General features: G+C 47.2%; 2 protein-coding genes across 2 annotated transcripts; one reads left to right on the plus strand and one right to left on the minus strand.

Moving 5' to 3' along the window:
- Window positions 1–92: 92 nt before the first annotated feature.
- Window positions 93–5389, minus strand: LOC135806236 (ribonuclease P protein subunit p14-like). The gene is made up of 5 exons (XM_065320395.1): window positions 5133–5389; window positions 3423–3504; window positions 2902–2978; window positions 2253–2331; window positions 93–1274 (listed from the first exon to the last, which is right to left on the minus strand). The coding sequence occupies exons 1-5, from the start codon at window positions 5180–5182 to the stop codon at window positions 1200–1202; spliced, it is 363 nt and encodes a 120-aa protein (XP_065176467.1). The 5' UTR covers window positions 5183–5389; the 3' UTR covers window positions 93–1199.
- Window positions 5390–5581: 192 nt separating this feature from the next.
- Window positions 5582–20185, plus strand: LOC135806237 (protein lifeguard 1-like). The gene is made up of 12 exons (XM_065320396.1): window positions 5582–5761; window positions 5851–5864; window positions 7085–7149; window positions 8137–8190; window positions 8515–8565; window positions 9721–9760; window positions 10474–10511; window positions 14656–14701; window positions 16961–17002; window positions 17428–17517; window positions 18118–18165; window positions 19038–20185. Exons 1-12 carry the CDS (start codon window positions 5686–5688, stop codon window positions 19179–19181), a joined length of 708 nt encoding a protein of 235 aa, XP_065176468.1. The 5' UTR covers window positions 5582–5685; the 3' UTR covers window positions 19182–20185.
- The last annotated feature ends 142 nt before the right edge of the window (window positions 20186–20327 follow it).

The raw sequence follows: 20327 nt of genomic DNA on the forward strand, positions 1-20327 counted from the left end.
GTTTTACTGTGCATGTACAGGGGACTAATTTCAAGTACATGTAATGTACTCTAGCTCCCAAGCTTCGAACACCGAGTATAACAACACAGTCATATGTTATCATGGATTCTCAGATACATTGTACATGTATACTTCAAAAGAAGCACATGCCATAGCTCCAGAGCATGTTTAGTCAATGAGTAAGCCGTATTCAACAAACCTAAACTGTTTCAAACCAGCTTTAAATACTGTGACTCGAAAAAGGAATTTTTTTTTAAAGAACCAGGAGTTTGGCTGCTGTGAAGGCGAAAAACAACTAAACTCGTCAAACAAATAAGCAACTTGTCGATGAGCAACATTCTAATCGTTCAAACTGTGGCAAACATACACAACTTGAAAAAGTCAACAATGAAACAGAAACATGCAATGTCAAAGTACATGTATACGGATGATTCGTTTATATTAAAGGTTAAAAATTAAAATTAACAGCAAAAGACGTGGAATCGTATTAAAAAGAAATAGAAAAAAGGGAGCAGCTTGAAGCATTTCAAATAGAACTACACGTACATGTAGTCAACGGATATGGAGGTCACATGTACAACCATACCGAAAACGCCCATGTCATCCACTTCCACATCTACGGCAAGAAGAGTAAACTCTTGTACAAGCTCAATACAAGCGCTGCAGGACACGCCATGGCTGGTAGTAGTAGCCAATGCACATGACCAGCAGTCACACATCGGTAGCTTACTTGCATCACTCGACAATGGGAAGGGTGAAAAGGAGATGCATGCGACGATCTCATACACGCTGTAGGCAAGCGTGGCAAGAATACGGTAGGGGCTGCAGCTCTGCTGTATCAGGCTCACTTTTCCGCCGGCATTTCATGGAGGATCTACAGTTCCACGCGTAAACTGTACGTCATGAACAGATCGGGTTATCGGGTCCCTTTCACAATTCTGCTCCACGCTGCACGAGAAACGCGTGTGCCGGTAATTCCACAGGTCAGAATGCTATGGCAAGAACAGGCAGTAGCAGGCAGTGTTCAGCCAGCCACGGCGCCGTGTTCTACATGCTGCCCATCACTGGTGGTGGCGGTACTTCAGCAGCACAACGCATCACAGCTCCATATCCTGCTTAGACTGCTACACCCATGTCAGGATGGGCTTGGACCAGTCCTGATTACAGTCAAATTGCTTGCTGTTGTCTTTGGCTAACAGCTAGGTTACTTGAAGTAGCGTTCCATCCGGTGCTACACAATGGTCGATGGCCAAGGAGCAGAGGGATGAAGACACCTAGGACCAGAACAAGCACACACCAACACAGTCAGACCAATTTTTTCAAACAGAACTACCCATGGAGTACAACGTATTCTAAAAAGTAAAAAAACACCTAGCGAGTATGCCACTCCACCAAGTGGACAAATGGGCACATTGGGCATGCTTCGTGTGTCATCAACCGGCAAATACCGGGGTCACGACTGCCAGTCTCTGTGGTATCCAGGGGAACACCACACGCTACAGTAGAGTGCTGATTATCTGCACCCCTTACAGCGCAGGGGTGTTTCTTGGGAATTCAGATGAGGAGTAAGTTGGGATAAGGGAGCGGGTACACACCCATCTACAACCTGCGAATTCACTCAATTATCAGCATTTCTCGTTCCTTTTTAACAGTAAGGCCTCAGTCACACTACGCCAGAAAAGCCGCGTCAGAGTCAGAATCATGAGTTTTTCCATGGCAACGGACGAAAAGGTGGGGAAAATTGAACGTCAGATGTAGCAATGTCTAAAAACCGGGCAAATCGGCTGTGTTGATGCTGCCGCTGCTAGCACTTGTCTCAACAACAGTGCCTTTGCACATAGCGTACCGTACTACACTGTATAGCGATTTGGGTCACCACTGACTGATTATGTGAAGTGCGCCAGGCCGCGACAATCGCGAGCAGCAAAAAGCACAAATACAGTGCGACACCGTGTCAACATCAAGTGCTCAGGTTTGACGCTGCGTCCAGTGTCAAACTTGACGTCATGTGACCGATGCCTGATACAGTAATACGGCACCCTCCAGCTCCCCGGAACTGCTCACGGAGATGCGTTTGGACAACACCCTGCAGTCCTGCATACTGTGCACCAGTACTATGGTGCTGAGGGAAAACACTAAAAAAATCATGTTTAACCCCAACATTCAGTGTGACCAGACGTTTAGGATAATCGATTGTACGGTCACCCTCTGGTTAAATGACGGCTGGATAATCGACATTCCACTGACTATACCTGCAGAACTTGGATTGCACAGGGCTCCCCATGGAATTCGCCGAGCAAAGTCAATGCACTCCAAACCTTCTGGACGCCACTAAGAACAACACACAGACACGGCCGGAGAAACAAAAATGGGCCGTTGAGGGCAAGATTGTGTCTTCAGGGCTACATACAAGTTAACCAGGTGGAGCTGCCTGCACCAGGGCCATCACCACACTATGATGTACTATAATACAATTAAAGATGAGAATAGTTCAATGCACTCATCCGCAGGCAGAGAGGCGGCCATTAGCGGTTGGGGCTGTTTTGTCAGATCCGTTACCTAAAAAGCGACGGAAGCAGGCACTGCATCGATCATAGTGGTAACTCAACTCGTGTAAGATAATGGATGAATATACGACCGAGTGAAGACCCAGACAAGAAGCGGCTAAATACTCGAATTCCAACGTGTTGGGAGAGGCTATGATTGCCGAATCTCGTCCCAAAATAAGAGACGATTAGCGCCGACGACTGGGGCCAGACACAGAGCATTCACATATGCCGATTAGACAAGACCCAACAGTCGATTTGCCAAAAGGTCGGCCTAATCAGCATTATACGACTGCATCATTAGACTCCTCTGTTATAGACGTACAGCTAACACCACAAGTCATGTAATAGTTACCTGTGTGGCACCCTGAGGATAGCAAGCGAGGCATCAGGTAACCATTGAAGAACATCAACACGTAGAGAAGCTCCAACCTATCACGTAGCATACCAGACACATGACGTACCAGGAAGAAACTCAGCCAAGGTTCAGCAATACAATAATTAGGAGCCATTGCGAGGAAAAAAAGTTTCGATCGTTCACGCTGGTACACAAGCAGTCAAATTTATAGCGTCGATGCTAAAAATGATTTTCTTGAAATGGTTTTGCTAACGGCCCTTACACTCTAGATGCCGCTATACATGTACTACAAGGAATAGGTGCACAGAGTGGGACAGTCAAGAATGGGTGGATGACGCGGAACTCAGGAAATACTATTATGGAAGGCATACACAGACGGGTCACAGGTACCAAACGAGCACGGCCCTTTAAGAAAGGTTACGGCGCGAGGTTGTTTAGCTCCATAATGTGTGACTGTAAGACTTGTTGGAAGGCATGCGGCTCTCCCTGAGTTTCAACCCAATGATGCTTGCACTCACCTGTCCGTGTAGTGAAAGCAATGCAGACGCTACCAGAGCCTTCACCTCATCTCTGTCATCCAATGGATTCTGCTCTATACAGCTAATCACACAGGACAGTATCATACGGTTGCAATACATGACATTGTACTACAATGTCAAGTTACATGCCACATACTACGTCATCGAGTGGTACAAGGTGCTGCCAAATCATCTGATTTATCAGTCACTGTCCAGAACCCGATCCGAAAAAAGACCCCTTCCGCTCTCGGCAGAAACCCTAATAGTAATACTGTACAACCATATACAGTATACTGTAAAAGCCATTATTCTAACGAGTTGCAAATAATAACGATTTCCTAAAATTGATGAGTTTACATGCACCAAAGGTAATGATTCTCTCTCCTTCTCAACGCTCACTAGCAGCAGTAGAAGTATTGATTTCTGTATACCGTTTTCTATCTTAATGTCAGATTTCTCCTCGTTAACTCGTTAGATTTAGCACTTCGTTACATATACAGTGAAACCTGTCTAAGACGACCGCTCAAGGGACCTTCAAAACCTGGTCTCTGTTACCAGGTGGTCTCCTTGTCCAGGGTCATTAGACTGGAAAAAGCATTCCTTGGTGCTGATTTCAGTGGTCGCCTTATCCGAGTGGTCGCCTTGACAGGTTTTACTGTAAGGCTTTTACAGTATTATTATAACAGTAAATACACTACTTTAGTGGTAAGAAGATTGAATACTGTAAAAGCCATATATATATAACGAAGTGCTAACTCTAACGAGTTAACGGGAGAAATCTGTCGTTAAAATAGAAATCGTTATACAGAAATCGATACATATACTGTCCTATTGAGCGTTGAGAATGAGTGAGAATCGTTACCTTTGGTACACGTAAACTAGTCAATTTTGGGAAATCGTTATATATGCGCCTCGTTAGAATAATGGCTTTTACAGTATGCATATCCATGTCACTACAAAGTACCTAACACACATGAGGAAAACTTGACCATGCATAGCCGTCTAGAACAGGTACCCGATACGGGGTGAAATTAATTAATTACATGCACTTGGCAACACTGGGTGTGGCTTCTGTTCTATATAGGGCTTGAAAGTGCTACGTCACAGCATAGCAACAATTTCAAAAATTCAAAAATTGGATCCACTTGGATCCAGTTTTTGTATGGATCCAAGCACATTTCAAGCCGTCTTACTCACAGTAAGGTGATGTAACCAGTGAAACAGACTGATTTGGCTACTGGGGGCGGGGTTACAACTGGTGGCGAAGTAAAAGTCACCCCTGCATACGACATGAGTGGGTTGCTATGCACCCACATACTGAGGCAATAGCAAAGTCACACCTTACTGGATCCAAAATAGAAATCTGATGTCAACTTAGTACTCCCTGGCCGTTTTTGACGTCATCACTTTCAAGCCCTATTGGCTCCTTGTTTCAATCTTTAGTTCACTTTACACAATCATATACATTGGTTAACTACAAAACACATATTGGACATACACCCAGTGACTGAGTGATTACTTTCAACAGTACTAGTAATCATTATGCAGTGAGTTACTGTAACAATAACAATATGTGTCATTGCTGAATATTTGCTGCAGGCATTGCCATTCAGCTGACTGCACAAATAAGACACAACAGGACATTGTAGCTTACACACATCTGCAAATCATTTCATGTGACACAATACAAAGAAAGCCAATGTAACTTACATGTGTAGCTTCATATAAGAGTGCTCATGTTGATGTAGAATACGATTCATTTTGGTGAGAATTAGGCTACGACCTTGTAGCTACCTCGTCTCCACGGTTGCCTTGCCTTGCGTGGAAACAGGTGTTTTTACATTGTAAATCTACTCTCTGGATCAAATCTTCTGTTTGGATAGATTACAACCGATACCATATTACCATGCCATAACGTCAACCACGATCCTGAAAACTGTCTTTCAACTAAAAGTTACAAATACAATTATTTTCATTCAATATTCAGACTCACCTTGTGACTAAAATATGTGAGCCTGGCCTGGTATGATTCATTCGGTTGGTGTTTGACGTCATTTTCCCGGCTGTCACATCATGACGTCAGTGCAGTGTCATGTCAGGGCATTTTACAGTCAAACAGCAAAATATCTACCGCTACAACAACGAAACAAGAAGCTTTTTCAAGTTTTTGTCAAAACCGGTTGCCGGCTGACTGTAGTGAAGTGTGCGTTTGGTTTCATCGCATCGTCGTTTTCAGTTTGGTTCGCCCTGCTCGAGTTCAATCATGAGTTCTTACGATTCCCTGGAGGCTGGCGGGATGCCATCTTTCTCGAGCTTCGATGAGAAAAGTGTGCGTCTTGGTAGGTTCATCAGTGTTACTGTTAGGCATTTTGAACTTTTGAAAATCCCACCTAATGCCAATGCTTGTGTTTTGTTGTGTTGATCGCAGGTTTCATCAGGAAGGTATGGCCATTTTGACACTTCTTCAGTGAACCTGTATCATGTATCAGTAGTACTAGTAATAGCCAGTACTCTAATCGTCGTTTTGATTACTAGTATGGGGGGTTTTCATGACAAATTTCTTATTCTTAGAACTGCACTCTATCACGTTTAGAACAAGACAGGGCAACTGGATGATGAATCAGCAGTCCAGGTCCCAATCTCAATGCACATATGGCTCTTCTCACACTAAAACTGTTGACCCTAGTCCACGGGCACTTCTGGAATGGACTCCGTAACACTCGATGCTCCTGTTCACATGAATTGGGATAAACAAAAATACAATGCCAAACTTTGTCATGTGGCGATAGCAATAATAATCATGTACACAAAATGCATCTATGAGCGGCGTCCGGCTATACCCTGTCCGAACACCCCCAAGGTCCCCTCCTTATCCAAGTGTCACAGTGAACGCCTGAAAGGTGGTCTGATGTGCAGGCTGTAGCATTGTGTACAAAATTGGGATATTTTTGTTGACGGAAGACAAACCAACACACGGGGGACAGAAGACAATGGAATATCTGCTCTTATCACCAATGTACCGATTTTGAAGAGTAATGGTGCGAATGGCCTCACCGGATTTTCCAATAGCTTCTTTGCTTTGTGTGCTGATTGGGGTACATAGTATTAATCGATGGACTAAGCCAAACTTAGTACATGTACATGTACATGCATGATGATAATCACTGTAAAATTGTAAATCCCATAAAAGGGTTTGGCAGGATACAGCCAGCGCTGCCACTGGCCCAACCATAAACTATCGGTTGGTTTTTGAAGCCAAGCATCTACAGTTGCACTCGGTGAAATCCAACTCAAAATGCATATTTTTTGGCGCCCTCAACTTGCACGCCCCATGACGCCCTGGAAGTGACATGAATGTTGCTGGACGTACACATGTACAGTGATGTAATCGGAAGTGGTCCAGTGTGCCAGTGTTGCACTTTGATTCGGATTTCATTTCACCGAGTGCAACTGTAGACAGTACAGTAGATACATGTATACTGTGGCACCTATGCAGAACACTGTGCATGGTTGAGACGAAAATCCTGGTTACTATCCTGGCTGGGGTTATCATGGTTATCTAAATATCTTAATGGTTGTGGTTGTGCTTCTGTGCATGAGAAAATAGCGTTTTCTTGATTGCTTGATTCATTAATTGAGAATTTTGCACTGTGTCCATTCAGGTATATGCGATTCTCTTTGTGCAACTTGCCGTGACATTTGGATTCGTGATCCTCTTCTCCTATGTGTAAGTGGATGGGTTAGTGGCTGATGTGAGCCTCTAATCCCGAGGTCTGCCTACAAATTGTAAGGTCAGATATGTACATCATGAAGTGATGTCATTTACATACAACATGAAGTAATGTCATTGTAGACAGCAAAAACCCAACGGTGAGGGATGTCACCTTCGTCTGATCATGTACTTTTTTTAATCTTCACCATTTTTCCAGAGGATAAGCCGCACTTTAAACACTCGCAATTCACCCAAAAAAGTTGGTACGTCGTATACTACGATGGGTAAATGAACGGTGATATACAGGTAGATGTCTGTTTTTCATGACGACGAATCTGGGTGCGCCTTATATTCCAGTGCAGCATATAACTCCGGAAAGTACGGCACTTTGTGAGCAACAGCAATGATGGGGAAGGCGAACAATAAAAGCCTCCGGCTACATGTATATTCAGCTGTTTTCGCTCATGTGGAGCACAGGCATGCGAGTTGCGGTCGTTTGTTAGTATTCGGTCACGTGTTTTCAGTCGGTGCATGACCGAAAATGAGTGTCTGATCATCAGTTTTAGCAGTCACCATCATTGCTTTTTCCCCTCGAAGTACAAGTCCAGAGCAGAATCCACAGTAATCCCTTCGTTCTCTTTGCTCACTCTCTGAATCCTCTCAACTCCCTAAAGAGGACAGTCACTTAATGAAAACAGTGACATGTTGTGGAGTTCATGGTGATGAATAGCATGTTTGGCATCTCACGTTTGTGCAATGCATCATTCTTGAGATGGCTCACCCGGGAATGTTTCCTCAGTTGTGAGCTTGTGTGCAATCACATATGCGCAATGTACTGTGAATGTTGGGCCACGCTTGTGTTTGTAGAATTCACTGCCAGGTCCAGAGTGGCTGATTCATCCGCCGCAACTGTCTGTTCTCTTTGTCTTCAACGTTTACCCGTTGCTGATGGCGTCAGTGCCTGGTGGTATTGTTGTTGTTGCACGTGTTGTTTTCTTGCAGAGACTCTATCCAACAGTACTGTGAGGCCAATGCTTGGATGTGGGGCCTTGCACTGTAAGTTGCTTCAATGATCTAGTAGTTGTACAGTCGAGAGTCGCGTATCTGTTTGTGAGTTATTCGATGAGCACTTTGATGGTGTACTGTACAATGCATACATGTCTCAAATGGAGATCAAAGTTGTGCACTTAGACATACGCATGCACATACATCTACAGTATGCAACAGGGATCTGATTGTGGCGTGGTATTATAACATGATTCTCGAATGTACATTTGATGATTTAGTACATCGTACAGTCAAACAGCATGCGTAGGTACTAGCTCAGCATTCGATATGTTCACCTCACTTCCTTGTCTGTGTCATTTTGTGATTGCTCAGGGGCTTGCAGATTGCTACTCTTATTGCACTGGCTTGTTGTGGACAGCTCAGGTACGAGAGAATAATCTATGAGGGCCTGTGTGCGCGTGGGTGTGTGCACATGTGGGTACGTGCGTGTGTGTGTGGGGGGGGGGGGGTATGTACAGGCCAGTGTGGATGTGTACACGTCCATCTTTAGTCCCGACTGTGTGTGTGTGTGTGTGTGTGTGTGTGTGTGTGTGTGTGTGTGTGTGTGTGTGTGTGTGTGTGTGTTCATCAGCCTTGCAAGCTGTTGAATGGTGTAATCCCAGCACAAGTTGCTATGTCTAACATAGCTGTTCGCTATCATCGCTTCCGCGATGGGCATGTCTGAGGTCTGAGGTCTGAGGTGTGTGTGTGTGTGTGTGTGTGTGTGTGTGTGTGTGTGTGTGTGTGTGTGTTTGCATACTGCATGTTTTTACGTGAAAGTGATGACGTCAGAAATCAACAAATAATGACAAATAACAATTCCTGGGTAAAATTAGATTCACTCTGCCCATAGCAAAGTACTGCATGTGTCGGGTAGGCCCCTCGTGGCGCACACAGGTGAAAATTTTCCTGTAGCAGGTGTGGGTCCCCAAGCGGGAGGGCCGAGTCCAGTCACTACCGGTGGATATGTCCCCTTGCTATAAAGTAAGCCACTCAAATGTGTATGGATCTACACGAAACTGGATCCAAGTGGATGCTAAAGTCAGCATTGTCATGACTCTGGGCCGGCTGTGACGTAGCACTTCCAAGCCCCATCATTTAAAATTGCATGCGTGTACTTCGAAGTAGAAGTCTCGAAAGCTATTGCCCAATCCTGCGCACTATTTCATCTTCGTCATGGTTCATGAACGCAGCAGCGAAAATTTATTAGAAATCTATTTGCAAGTACATATTTGCAAGTACATGTAGTGACTACTGCAGGATCATTGGTGTAAGTTATCGCTTCACACTTAGAATACACTTCTGACCCATACGGAAGCATGTTTTCACCCATTTACATACATGTACAATGTGTTTCATCACCTCCAAGCCCTCCCTCTCCCTCCTCCCCCTCCCTGCTACTGGGAAGTACGAACTATACTTGAAGTACATCATGCAGCACTTGATGCTTTGGTCATTGTGGTGGTGTTTGTTTCCTGCTGCTGCTGCTGCTTCTGCTGTTGGTGGTGGCACGGTGTCATCTCCGTTCTTCTTCTGCAGACGGAAACACCCACATAATATCATCCTCCTGGGAGTGTTTGTAAGTACCTGTAGCCATATCGTAGTAGAGAATCACCAACTGGCAAGACTGGTATTATCTGATAGCAGGTCACCCTAGCATGAAACTCTGAGTCACAGCAAACGACATATTTCATTCTGTTCTTATTGCAACTGGCAAGACTCTAGGCTTTGCACTTAGTCAACTCTTTTTCCTACAAAAAAACTGCCCTGCGATGGCTGGATTAGGGTACCTTACTCAAGCATAAGCTTCAACAGACTGGACACACATCTGAACAAGTTCGTTGGTGGCAGCTGGTGACTTTCTATTCATACTTTGAAAGTACTATCTTTGTCAACACTTGCTGAGCACTAGTTTTTTGATTTCTAACTGTGTCTACAAGGACACCTGATGAGAAGCTGTTCAGTTCATCTTGTGTGTGTGTGCACCCGCTTTTGTGCGAGTGTCTGCGTATACCCCTCTGCATTGTGGTGCATTGAGTATTCTATTCTACCTGCCCCGTCTGGCCATGCTTGTTCAATAACAGACTTGTATTACTTCAGAAGGATTATGACTTGCAGTTATCCAGACAAGTCGCTTGAGAGAATTGCTGTCTGCACACTCATTTATTGACTGACAATAATATCGGGTCTTTTTGCTATTGCTGGTCCTTCTTGACCATGAATTTACTAGGGTAGATTGCAATGCACAAATAACCTTTTTGTGGCTTATTTTTTTCTCTTGCCATCTTGCAGACCTTGGCTGAATCTTTTCTTCTCGGAACGTTTGCTGCGTAAGTATGCTGTTTGATTGTGGTAATATGTTTTATACTTGGGTTACAGCAGCAGTTGTGTTTGCCGTCTACATGAAGACAGTATCTTGGCCAGCATGGAGCGGGGGCTGGTTTCACCAGTTTGTACCTGTTGGAATAAGTCTGCCTCGTTCCATTAACAGTTTTATAACTTCCGTTGCATCGATAGTACCCCCCCCCCAGAGTGGACAACTCAGTTTAACCCTCATGCCACACAAGAGAGACGAGCCTGTGGGGTGTCGCAAGCGTTTATTCCAGCATGAATAATCATGAGCCTGTGATCGGTAATCAAGTATGACGTACATGTACTCAGTACGAGGTCATGATTATTATGATGTACACATATCACGCACCAGAGAGACAAGGACAGCAGAAGCGACCCGCGGGGTCGTGCGCCGTCGGAACGGCTACGTGTACTACTAGGTTGCTATGGCAGCGGAACACTAAATCTTAGTACACGTGAATAGTTCAATGGTGCCGATGTGCGTGCACTATGCGGCGCCCATCGGCAGCACCCGTGCCTCCTGCCTTTTAAATGGTTCGGGAGGGTGGGAAACAATTTCTGCGGCGGGCAGGCACAACAAACAACTGGTGAATGTCTTTACTTGTTCCTGCCTTACGAGGGTGGCCTTGGGTGAGCTTGCACCCAAGGCGGATAGGTGGCTTATACGGCATGCCGTACGCGCATCGCTGTTGCGAATGCTTGCGTGGGAGCCCGGCAGTGCGTACGACTTTAGCGGAGCTCGTATGAGACTTAGCCGGTTTTGGCGTGTCCGCGGACGGCATCTCCATGCGGGAGATGCGGCTCTGTGACATGTAGGTTAACTACGGTTTGCGCAACGCAAACCAACATTTAACCCTCATGCCACACAAGAGAGACGAGCCTGTGGGGTGTCGCAAGCGTTTATTCCAGCATGAATAATCATGAGCCTGTGATCGGTAATCAAGTATGACGTACATGTACTCAGTACGAGGTCATGATTATTATGATGTACACATATCACGCACCAGAGAGACAAGGACAGCAGAAGCGACCCGCGGGGTCGTGCGCCGTCGGAACGGCTACGTGTACTACTAGGTTGCTATGGCAGCGGAACACTAAATCTTAGTACACATGAATAGTTCAATGGTGCCGATGTGCTTGCACTATGTGGCGCCCATCGGCAGCACCCGTGCCTCCAATAAAGGTACCGAGTGGCTTGCGACACGCAGGCTCTAGTAGTGCTGTGGCATGCCTGCGGGCCTGCGAATGTACGTACGATATACCCCGCTGGACCAGCGGCCTGCAGCCATCAGGGCATACTCTGGGGTGCCTCGATCCGCCATGTATGTGGCTCCCCCGGCGCGTAAGGAATGGCTGCTACGTGTGCGGCCGGCGGGAGGTGGACATCCGGCGGGATGTTATGCAAGCGGGGCTGGCGACCCTGGACAGACACACAGAACAATAGACAGCGGGCGGCGAAGCATTGGCTCGGCGGAGCCGTAGCTTGCAGCGGGCAAACATACAACCTGCTAGGTAGGCTTAACGCCCTCTACAATTTGCCTCGGTAGCACGGCAACGCGGTGCCTGGCCCTTATTTTGTTTGCGCCATACGGGCCACGCGTGTCGCGTACATATGGAGCGCCCCCGAGCATAGCGGTCGCCTGTCCGGGGCCTGCGGGGTATCGGCCACCATTCCTCCCAAAAAAGAAAAAAAGGGGGTTCTAAGGGGCCGGATAAGCCCGGTAAGCCCACAGAGTGGTAAGATAGACCATGAAGGGTTCGCCCCGGCGAGGGCATGGATAATCATTCACAGCGGAAACTGTAGGTGGGATAGTAGGGTAGGGGAAACAAAACAACAAGAAAAGAGCAGATATGCGAGATCCTGGGCTGGGGGGACTACGGACGTACGGCGAGCCTGCGTAGTGGTGGCTGGGATTGCCGGAAGCTTGAATTGGCGGCTGGAGCGCTTGGCCAACTGCAGACGGATGCAACTATCCGTTGTCGGATTGGGCACTTGCGAGTGATGATGGGGCAGTCTCCGCGTCGGAACCAGACGGCGGAAGCGCTGGAACTGGGCCCGGGAGAGTGCGTCTGCGATGCTGTTGTCGACGCCGGCGATGTGACGGACGAGCCGGCAGAAGTTGTGGCGAGCGGCGAGTTGCATGGTGCTGCGTATCAGGGCCATGACCCTGGCGTGTCGGCATATGCCGGACTCCCAGGCGGTGCACCCTGCTGAATTATCGCCGTGCAAGAGGTCCAGTCCTGCGCACATGGTCTGCTATCGTGTCAATCGTGATTAGAGAGAAACGGTAGGCCTGCTTGTCAATGAACGAATTGACGCTGTTCCCCTCGGGGGCGGACAGGTGCATGATGAGCCGGTGGCCGCCCGACTTCTTGGGGACCACACCTACGCCAGGGGTGCGCAGATGGACGAGTGGCGGCGCGTTGAAGGGGCCAGCGGTGTGGCCGCGACTGCATTCCGTGGCCAAGTACTGGTCGACGACCTCGGGGTGTGCTGCCGCTGAAGACAAGTTCGGGCTGCGTACGGACACGTCACGGGGTCCAGTGAACCCGATACGACAGCCGGCACGTAAATTGCTAATAAGAGAATGAACGAATGCAGGATTAGGGTGCGCCAGCAATTCAGTGTGTAATGCATCAATATTGATAGGGGTGCTGGGGTGTAATGCAGCAATGTCCATAGGGGTGTTAGGGGGCGGGTGAATGCAAGAAAGTGGTGCCGGGGCTGATTGCTGTTCGCTCTTATTTCTTGGCTGGACAGGCTGACACGGCGTGCGAGCCTGAGCAGAAGAGGCAGGCGTGTCGAAAGCGACATGGGCCGCTGCAGGCGCCGTGATTGTAGCGGCGGCAGATTTCGGTTGATTTAGTGCTTGCACTCTCTTTCGCCTGCTTGCCGCAAAAGGCCGAGGTGCACGCTCCGGCCAAGTGCCCCACCTTGCAAATGTTGCAATTGGGGAGGGCCTGTCCCGTGAAACACGTCGCGAAAAGCTCCGTGTCGAGCTCTGCCAGGGATCGGCTTGGGTCCTTTGACAGGGCCTGGCGTGCCCGCGTGTCATGGTCCACGACTGCCGAGAAGCGGTACTTCCCGGCTGCCTGTACCATACGTATTTGATGCTGCATCAGTGCAGCGGCGCAGCGAGGGTGATCACGGATGGCGATCAGGCTAAAAATAGACCATGCCTCGGTCCATGTGGCAAGGTTCACAATTTTTCCTTTCGGTGCGCTTGTCACCGAAAGTGCCCCTTCCTCGTCTATATGGAACCTCTTAGGGGCTGGCTCCCCGGCAGAAATAGGTTTGGGCGGGAGCAGTATTGCCAGATCTATGTACTCGATTCGTCTTATCCAATCGACTGTCTCCAACGAGACGTGCGAAATACAGGAGGGGTAACCCATGTGCGTATAGTGCATGAATTCATCAGCACACATACCGTCTTCTTGCTCCGTGGCGTTCTCCGGTGCGTTGCCGCTGAGGGCTGCTGCCACGCTGGCTGCCACTATCTGCTGGATAGACTCCCTTTGTGCCTGCGAGAAAGCCATGGTGGGTGCTAGACTATCGCTGAGAGCGGAAGCTTAGAAGAGACAATTTCAAACAATTTCTGCGGCGGGCAGGCACAACAAACAACTGGTGAATGTCTTTACTTGTTCCTGCCTTGCGAGGGTGGCCTTGGGTGAGCTTGCACCGAAGGCGGACAGGTGGCTTATACGGCATGCCGTACGCGCATCGCGGTTGCGAATGCTTGCGTGGGAGCCCGGCAGTGCGTGTACGACTTTAGCGGAGCTCGTATGAGACTTAGCCGGTTTTGGCGTGTCCGCGGACGGCATCTCCATGCGGGAGATGCGGCTCTGTGACATGTAGGTTAACTACGGTTTGCGCAACGCAAACCAACATTTGGCAGCATTCCATTAAAACAACTGTGAGCTCCGTGTATTATCAGCCTGAAAATTTACCCCTGCCTGGTGAGAAAGATACTCCTGTTCAAGATGTGTTCACTCTGTATGCACCAACAGGAAAGTAATGGCCAAGATCAGGCTCAGTGTGACATAGTCTGATGGTTATACTCTTGGTGACATATTGCTGTTGCCTGCCGCTCATCTCTTTACCTTCATCTTGTGTTCTTGCAGTCACTTTCGGAGGGAATCTGTCGTGTCAGCTGTCGCCATCACTGCTGTGAGTTTAGTTTTCTGAAGTACAGGCACTCCGCTATCCATATTTGGTTCCGCTTTTCTGCAAAGAATTCTGCCACTGGAAATCAAGCTTTTGGTCCTGCATCTGTATACCACCCAGTGAACCTCTTGTGAACAACTTGTGTCTAGCCAGAGCAATGTGTGTGTGTGTGTGTGTGTGTGTGTGTGTGTGTGTGTGTGTGTGTGTGTGTGTGTGTGTGTGTGTGTGTGTGTGTGTGTGTGTGTGTGTTACTTATGCCTAATTGTGTTGGGTCTGTTGCCAACAGGCTCGGCTGCTTGAAGGTGTATTTTTGTATCTGCCACCTTTGTTGGTTTCAGGGTTCGTATACTTTCTATTTGAAGTATTATTATTATTATTATTATTATTATATTATTATGCTCTATTCGCGTTAGCATCAGTGAGCTTATAAAGCTCACATATAGCCTTCGCTTAAGCCGCAAGAAGGAGCAAGTGAGCGCGAGGAAGCGCAATGCACACAGAGCGTCAAAACAAAACAAAAACAAAAACAGAAAAAAGAGACAAGCTGCAAGAAGGAGCAAGTGAATGCGAGGAAGCACAGTGCACATCAAGCATCACAATCACAAAAAAGACAAGATGGAAACGCAAAGTTATGTCCATTGTTGCATTAGCGGCTACATACAACCTTCACCAGGTCCTGCCACTGAGGGCGATCCTGGGCGAGCTGCTGCAGCCTGTTGCAGTCATCTCCATTATCTATATATAAAGGTATAAATTATGTCCATTGTTTCATTAGCAGCTACATACAGCCTTCACCAGTTCCCGCCACTGTCGACGGTCTTGGGCAAGCTGCTGCAGCATGTTCAAGTCATCGCCAGTCTCTAGGGCGGTATTATTTTTCAGCTTTTTGAGATCATTATTGAGCGTTCGCGGGAGCGTTGTTCTTGGGCGTCCCCTAAAGCTGGGGCCGTTACCCCCTAAGAAGTAAGCTCCCATGGCACGTCTGGCTGGGGCTGCCTCTTCCAAACGCAGCACATGACCAAACAGCCTCCATCTAGCATCTCTGATGATTTGGCTCACGGGGCGAGATTCTGTGCGTTTATACAGGGAAGTGTTCTTTATTATGAGCGGGTATTTAATGCCTATCACTGTTCGCAGCTGCTGCCTGTGGAACGAGTCCAATTTCCGCTCCTGTGTCCCCGTGAGACTCCACGTGCCACAGTTATAAAGCAGGATTGGTAGAATGAAGCTATTATAGAGGCGCACTCGTAGGGACTCTCTGATGTGTTGCCCTCTCAGCCATATCACCCACATCCGGTGAAGTGCGCTTGTAGCCAACCGCTTTCGTCTGCCTATGTCCTCATCCACTCCAAGCATCGAAGTATACATACCTGTTAACCATGGACTGCTTCTGGCTAGATTAACTCTTGTGTAATCAATGGTGCTAGTGACGCTTAGATCAGATCCACTCTGATTTAGCCACCCACGCTAGTAGCAAGTATTACCTTCACTGGGGGCAATTGGATCCCAGGACGGATACCCTGATGCCGTCAATCCTTTTTCTGCACCTTGTCCTCACCCACTTACTGAGGTGTGGTGAGCCCATAAGTGGGATCATTTTCAAGTCCACCCAGAGTTTTGGGGATTTCAGGGGGTGTCGGCCGTTGGGCGGTTCAATAGCCAGTTGAGTCATCTTTCCAAGATTCCTTTTGAGTCTCTCTCCCCTCTCCCGGGGAGACCCACGTGACCAGTTTTGGCAGTGAGCAACAAGTACAAGTGTGTGTGTGTGTGTGTGTGTGTGTGTGTGTGTGTGTGTGTGTGTGTGTGTGTGTGTGTGTGTGTGTGTGTGTGTGTGTGTGTGTGTGGAGCTGTGTGTGTGTGTGAGCTGTGTGGTGGATACCAGGCTAAAAATAGTGGCAGTCAATTCATCAGCCTTGCAAGCTGTTGAATGGTGTAATCCCAGCACAAGTTGCTATGTCTAACATAGCTGTTCGCTATCATCGCTTCCGCGATGGGCATGTCTGAAGTGTGTGTGTATGTGTGTGTGTGTAGTGTATATTGTGCACTGTGTATGCCCACCATCAGTGCATTCCAGGCTCAGCCTGTGTGGACACCACAGCATAGAACCGTCCACAACTGTGTTAGTATGCACACACCACCATACCTGTACATGCACGTGGTGTGACAGACTAGCAAGGTGATGGGCTAGTTGATTATATTCTGTTTGGTTGTGTCCTACATGTGTTTGGTTGGTGTGTGTGTGCGTGTGTGCTCCCGTTGCAGCTCGTTGTACTAGCCGTCTCCCTGTTTGCCTGCCAGACAAAAGTGAGTGTTGTACCATAGTAGCTTGGTAGCTAAGTTCACCCTTTGTCTGCTATGGTAGCTTCCTCTTCATGCCTTACCTACGCTTTGTGTTGTCGCATAGTCTGGACTGAGTTCATCCTGGTGTAGTTTTACGGGAAGGGCAAGAGTGACCAACACCGTTAGGTCTTGTGAGGAGTATGGGTGTGTTCTAGGTTCTATCCACGCCAAGAACACTACAAGCACGCACATCGTTCTGACTCCAGTTCTCTAACTGCAGAAGGAAGTATATTTCAAACAACTGATTCAAACAGCTGATGCCTGAAGCATGAAGAATCCATGCACCAATACCAGTGTTGAATTTTGGGATATGGCCTCCGGACTGTTGTGGACACACATGTTATTCTGTTTTTAAATATGCCTTGCCAACTGTGCTTGTTCTGTGACAGTATGACTTCACGACATGCGGTGGCTTCCTGTTTGTCTCCCTCTTCGTACTGATCGGCTTTGGCTTCATGACGATCTTCTTCCACAGCAATGTGAGTGTTCTTGTGTGTGTGTGGGTGGCGGGTGTGTGCGTGTATTTGTGTGTATGTGTGTGTGTGTGTGTGTGTGTGTGTGTGTGTGTGTGTGTGTGTGTGTGTGTGTGTGTGTGTGTGTGTGTGTGTGCTTGCTCAACGAGAAACACGTCACCTACATGTCAGAGTATACCAGGACCAGGTGTGTGTGTGTGTGTGTGTGTGTGTGTGTGTGTGTGTGTGTGTGTGTGTGTGTGTGTGTGTGTGTGTGTGTGTGTGTGTGTGTGCGTGCGTGCTTGTGTGTGTGTGTATCATGTGTTGTGTTTGCATGGCAAGGGCCACTGGGATTTGCTTAGGCTAGCTGTTTGTGTATGGTCACTCTGTGTACAGGATATGAATGCATTGTTACACTGTGTACAGGATATGGATGCATTGTTACACTGTGTACATTTAAACATTGTTGCCGCTTTTTTCCTGGACAAGTAGTTATCCAGCCAATATTGCAGGTTGCCAGGGCAAGTACGGATTTGTTTTATATGACGCACTGATCATCTCACATTGGCTCCTTTCATTGTAATGCCATTGTCTATGGTTGTTCCCCATTTCTACTGTGTGTTGCAGCTACTGAATATTTTGTACGGAGCTCTGGGTGCTCTGCTCTTTACAATGGTAAGATCATCATTACCTACACTGCAGTTACTTCATCTACATGATGATAAGCCTCTTTTACGGGCATACAAAGCACAATTTGCCATGGTGGAGGAGTAGAACACGATTCGAACACTGAAAACAATTGCATGGAAGGCAGAATATGATAACTGATAAGTAATTGGAACCCAACTGAAATACAACATAATTCAATGAAGCGAGTGCAGTCAGACCTCGCTTAACCGCACTATTTTCAGCTTTTTTTTCCAGGGGAGGGATCCGGATAAAAGAGGACCGGATAAGTGAGATCTGACGGTACTGACATAGAATGAGAATGCCATACACTCTCGCAGAAAGGAAACACATTATGGGAAGTGATATAATGTCACCTAACCTACACTGCAGTGCTCTTGTACTGCTCCCGCTGTTCATTATGAAAGAAGTAGGCAGCTTGGCTTTCTATAACCATATTGGTCTGTCACTGACCATCTGACTGTGGTGTGATCGTAATGTATTTCCACACTTTGTCAATTTGCTAAGCAATATGATCGGTATGATACTATGATCGGTGTCTCTGTTCAATACTATCACTGTCTGTATCACTGTCTGTATCACTGTCTGTATCACTGAATCTCCAGACAGCTAGGTGTTTTGACCTTGTTATATCCCATCAGCGGAACTCAGCATAACAGGACAAACCGATCACAGGGATATCTGGTGAACAACAAAACACTTTTAAACTGGTTCTAAGCATCAAAGTCAGAGTGCTCTAACTGCAAGAAACACAGCGAGTGTTGGGATGCTTTACACTGTCTGTAATATGTGTGTTTTCTTTCTGTATGGCTGCTGCTGTTGTTGTTGTTGTTGTTGGTGGTGGTGGTGGTGGTGTGTAGTTCCTGGCCTATGACACACAGCTGCTGATGGGTGGCAGGACGGTAGAGCTCAGTCCGGAGGAGTACATCTTTGCAGCACTCAACCTCTACATTGACATTGTGCAGATCTTCATCTATATCCTGGCCTTGTTCGGTGACTCATAAGCAACGTGCCACAACATCACTTTCCCAAGGTACGCCCTCACACACAGGGTTGGTAGCAAATGAATGCGCTACCCACAAGTCAACAATGGCTTGCAGTACTTTATGAAGCCACAACTGTGTTGCATTGAATGAAATATTCCAGGTACAGATTTTATCATCAGTGTAACTTCTAGTGCATAGTTTATTATGAAATTTTCACTTCGTTGAGTTGTAGGGGATGATTTTCCTGAACATTTTTTGTACAATGTCAAACCTGCACTGCCTGGCTTTTGCATGCTGTCGCTTGCTTTATTTTTTAGGTGTGTGTGTGGGTGGGTGTGGGTGGGTGTGGTGTGGGTGGTGTGGGTGTGTGTGGGTGTGTGTGTGTGTGCTTTCTTGCATGCACACATGTGTATGTTTGGATTTGTGAAGTAATAATCATTTATAGCATGCAATCATTATGCTGATGCATGAAGGCCAATCGGTGTACAGCCAGTGGCTCCTTGCAGCCGCCTTCTCATCAACTACCACAGTGCATGCACTGGTACATGTCTAGGTAGCAGTGTGTCGCATATATCTTCATGATGGAAGTGAGGCAGCGGTGATATAATTGCTCCTGTAGTGATGACACCGCGTCCGCTATGCACATGTGTGTGTACATTGATTTGGTTATTCGCGTGCTGGACAATGTGTCTACTGCTTCCAGGGAGTAGTCCCTATAGTACAGCTGTATGCTCTTCTGCCGTGCTGTTTGACTTATCTTTTTTCTGCGCCTCGTTGTTGTGTGTGTGTGTGTGTTCTTGATTGCCCTGCTTCCACCCACCATAATGAAGTTATGCAGCTTGCTACATTTTTTATTCTTCGTTCCTGCTCAGATTTTATAGCCTTTCTGAAAGTGCCAGTATGAACCGGGTTTTAATATAACTTAGAAGAGATACGTAACGTTATTTCAACTTGTTTGTGCTTTACGGCTTCCAGGTGCAAACTAACCATATTGTACAAGCTTTCATGAATTCTTGCAGATATCCTGCAGGTTGATGGAGGAGATGTGTGTGTGGTGGGGGGCATCGGCACAACCATCACTAATACTACTGTACGTACATGAAGAGTTTGATTGCATAATGCAGTTCCACTAGCCCCATTCATTTCCTGGCTGATCAGAAACGG

This window comes from Sycon ciliatum, chromosome 1 (assembly GCF_964019385.1).
Source record: "Sycon ciliatum chromosome 1, ocSycCili1.1, whole genome shotgun sequence".
Classification (NCBI taxonomy): domain Eukaryota; kingdom Metazoa; phylum Porifera; class Calcarea; order Leucosolenida; family Sycettidae; genus Sycon; species Sycon ciliatum.

Excerpts from the sequence above, each read along its gene's own strand:
- LOC135806236 (XM_065320395.1), bottom strand. The coding sequence starts at position 5,182 with ATGAATCGTATTCTACATCAACATGAGCACTCTTATATGAAGCTACAC. Across the intron at positions 2,979-3,422 it reads TGCTTTCACTACACGGACAG|GTTGGAGCTTCTCTACGTGT; the intron begins GTGAGTGCAAGC and ends GCTACGTGATAG. Across the intron at positions 1,275-2,252 it reads GTGCAATCCAAGTTCTGCAG|GTGTCTTCATCCCTCTGCTC; the intron begins GTATAGTCAGTG and ends TTCTGGTCCTAG.
- LOC135806237 (XM_065320396.1), top strand. The coding sequence starts at position 5,686 with ATGAGTTCTTACGATTCCCTGGAGGCTGGCGGGATGCCATCTTTCTCG. Across the intron at positions 14,702-16,960 it reads CAGCTGTCGCCATCACTGCT|CTCGTTGTACTAGCCGTCTC; the intron begins GTGAGTTTAGTT and ends CTCCCGTTGCAG. Across the intron at positions 18,166-19,037 it reads GTGCTCTGCTCTTTACAATG|TTCCTGGCCTATGACACACA; the intron begins GTAAGATCATCA and ends GGTGGTGTGTAG.